A 1,074-nucleotide genomic window follows, 5' to 3' on the forward strand; every position below is an offset into this window, starting at 1 on the left:
CTGCTCCGCGCACCGCGCGAGTGACAGCCTCGCCCCTCCCAGCGGAGCCGGCTCCCGGGGCTCCTGGCACCCGGCGGCCGCGCAGACCCCTCCCTCTTCCCACCTGCTCGGCGGACAACTGGCTGTGGCCTCGAGGTTCCCGCCGCGCCCCTCCCCGGCCCCCTTTCCCGCCCTGATCACGTCCACTTGGCCGGCCACTTGCAAACACCTCTCCCTGCAATACGTTGAATACACATTACACACTCGCCCCGTCTTAGGGCACACGAATGACCTGGTAGCCAAGATCATAACCCGTAACCTGGAAACCCTAACCAGGAAAGCTGATTCCAGAGGAGTTTGATAGGATAATTTCCCTAAAAATCTTCTCTTGCTTTCAATATACTAGTTTTCCCTTAATAACAATGTTAAGGTAACAGGAAGAGAAAATTCTCCCATGAATTTATATCTCTCTTCTTTCTTCTATGTTTGTTTCTATAACCTGGCAAGGCTATAAAGTCCCTCCACGCCACACACACATCACAATATGCAAAAGTCACCTGGAAAATAAATGACTCAGTACAAGAAGCAGTAGATGCTGCTGGAAAAGCACTGGGCTTGCCAATTGGGAGGACTAGGTGGTGATTCCTGCTCTACTACTAATACAAGGGGACTCAGTTTCCTAATTTGTAAAATGAAAGATCTGGAAAAAGTGATCTCTAAGGTCCCTTCAAGCTAAAAAAAAAAAAAAATTATATAATTCTTCGGGTTATTGGCCTAGTTCTTACACGATTCATACTGGAGAGTTATTTCAGTAAGTCAGTCCCCGAAGTGTCTTAAGCTACTTTTTCATACAGGACACACCCTAAAATACACAAATCTATGCCATAAACAAGCAGAAGAATGAAATAAAGTGCATGGTTACTAACCTCCAAGAACATTGCTAAATAATGGAGAAGACAATATGAAAAATAATTAAGAGCATGTTTGGCAGAAAAACATGAAGAAATGCTGAGCACATCAGTAACATGGCACAGAAACGTTTGCACAGCTATTCTTCAGGTAATGGAAGAGACACACTCCTGGAAGGATATTGCA

The 1,074-nt window shown here is 45.7% G+C and overlaps 1 protein-coding gene across 1 annotated transcript in view; it reads right to left on the reverse strand.

The window, feature by feature from the left end:
- GPM6A (glycoprotein M6A) overlaps positions 1-288 on the reverse strand; it is a 259,067-nt gene extending 258,779 nt beyond the window's left edge. Inside the window, exons 1-2 of the mRNA XM_010829923.1 lie at positions 240-288; positions 104-172 (exon numbers count right to left, since the gene is read on the reverse strand). Of these exons, the coding sequence (XP_010828225.1) occupies positions 104-172; positions 240-288 (118 nt within the window). The remainder of the gene's footprint in view (positions 1-103; positions 173-239) is intronic.
- Positions 289-1,074: the final 786 nt, after the last annotated feature.

Source organism: Bison bison, unplaced genomic scaffold, assembly GCF_000754665.1.
Source record: "Bison bison bison isolate TAMUID 2011002044 unplaced genomic scaffold, Bison_UMD1.0 scf7180017864514, whole genome shotgun sequence".
Lineage (NCBI taxonomy): Eukaryota > Metazoa > Chordata > Mammalia > Artiodactyla > Bovidae > Bison > Bison bison.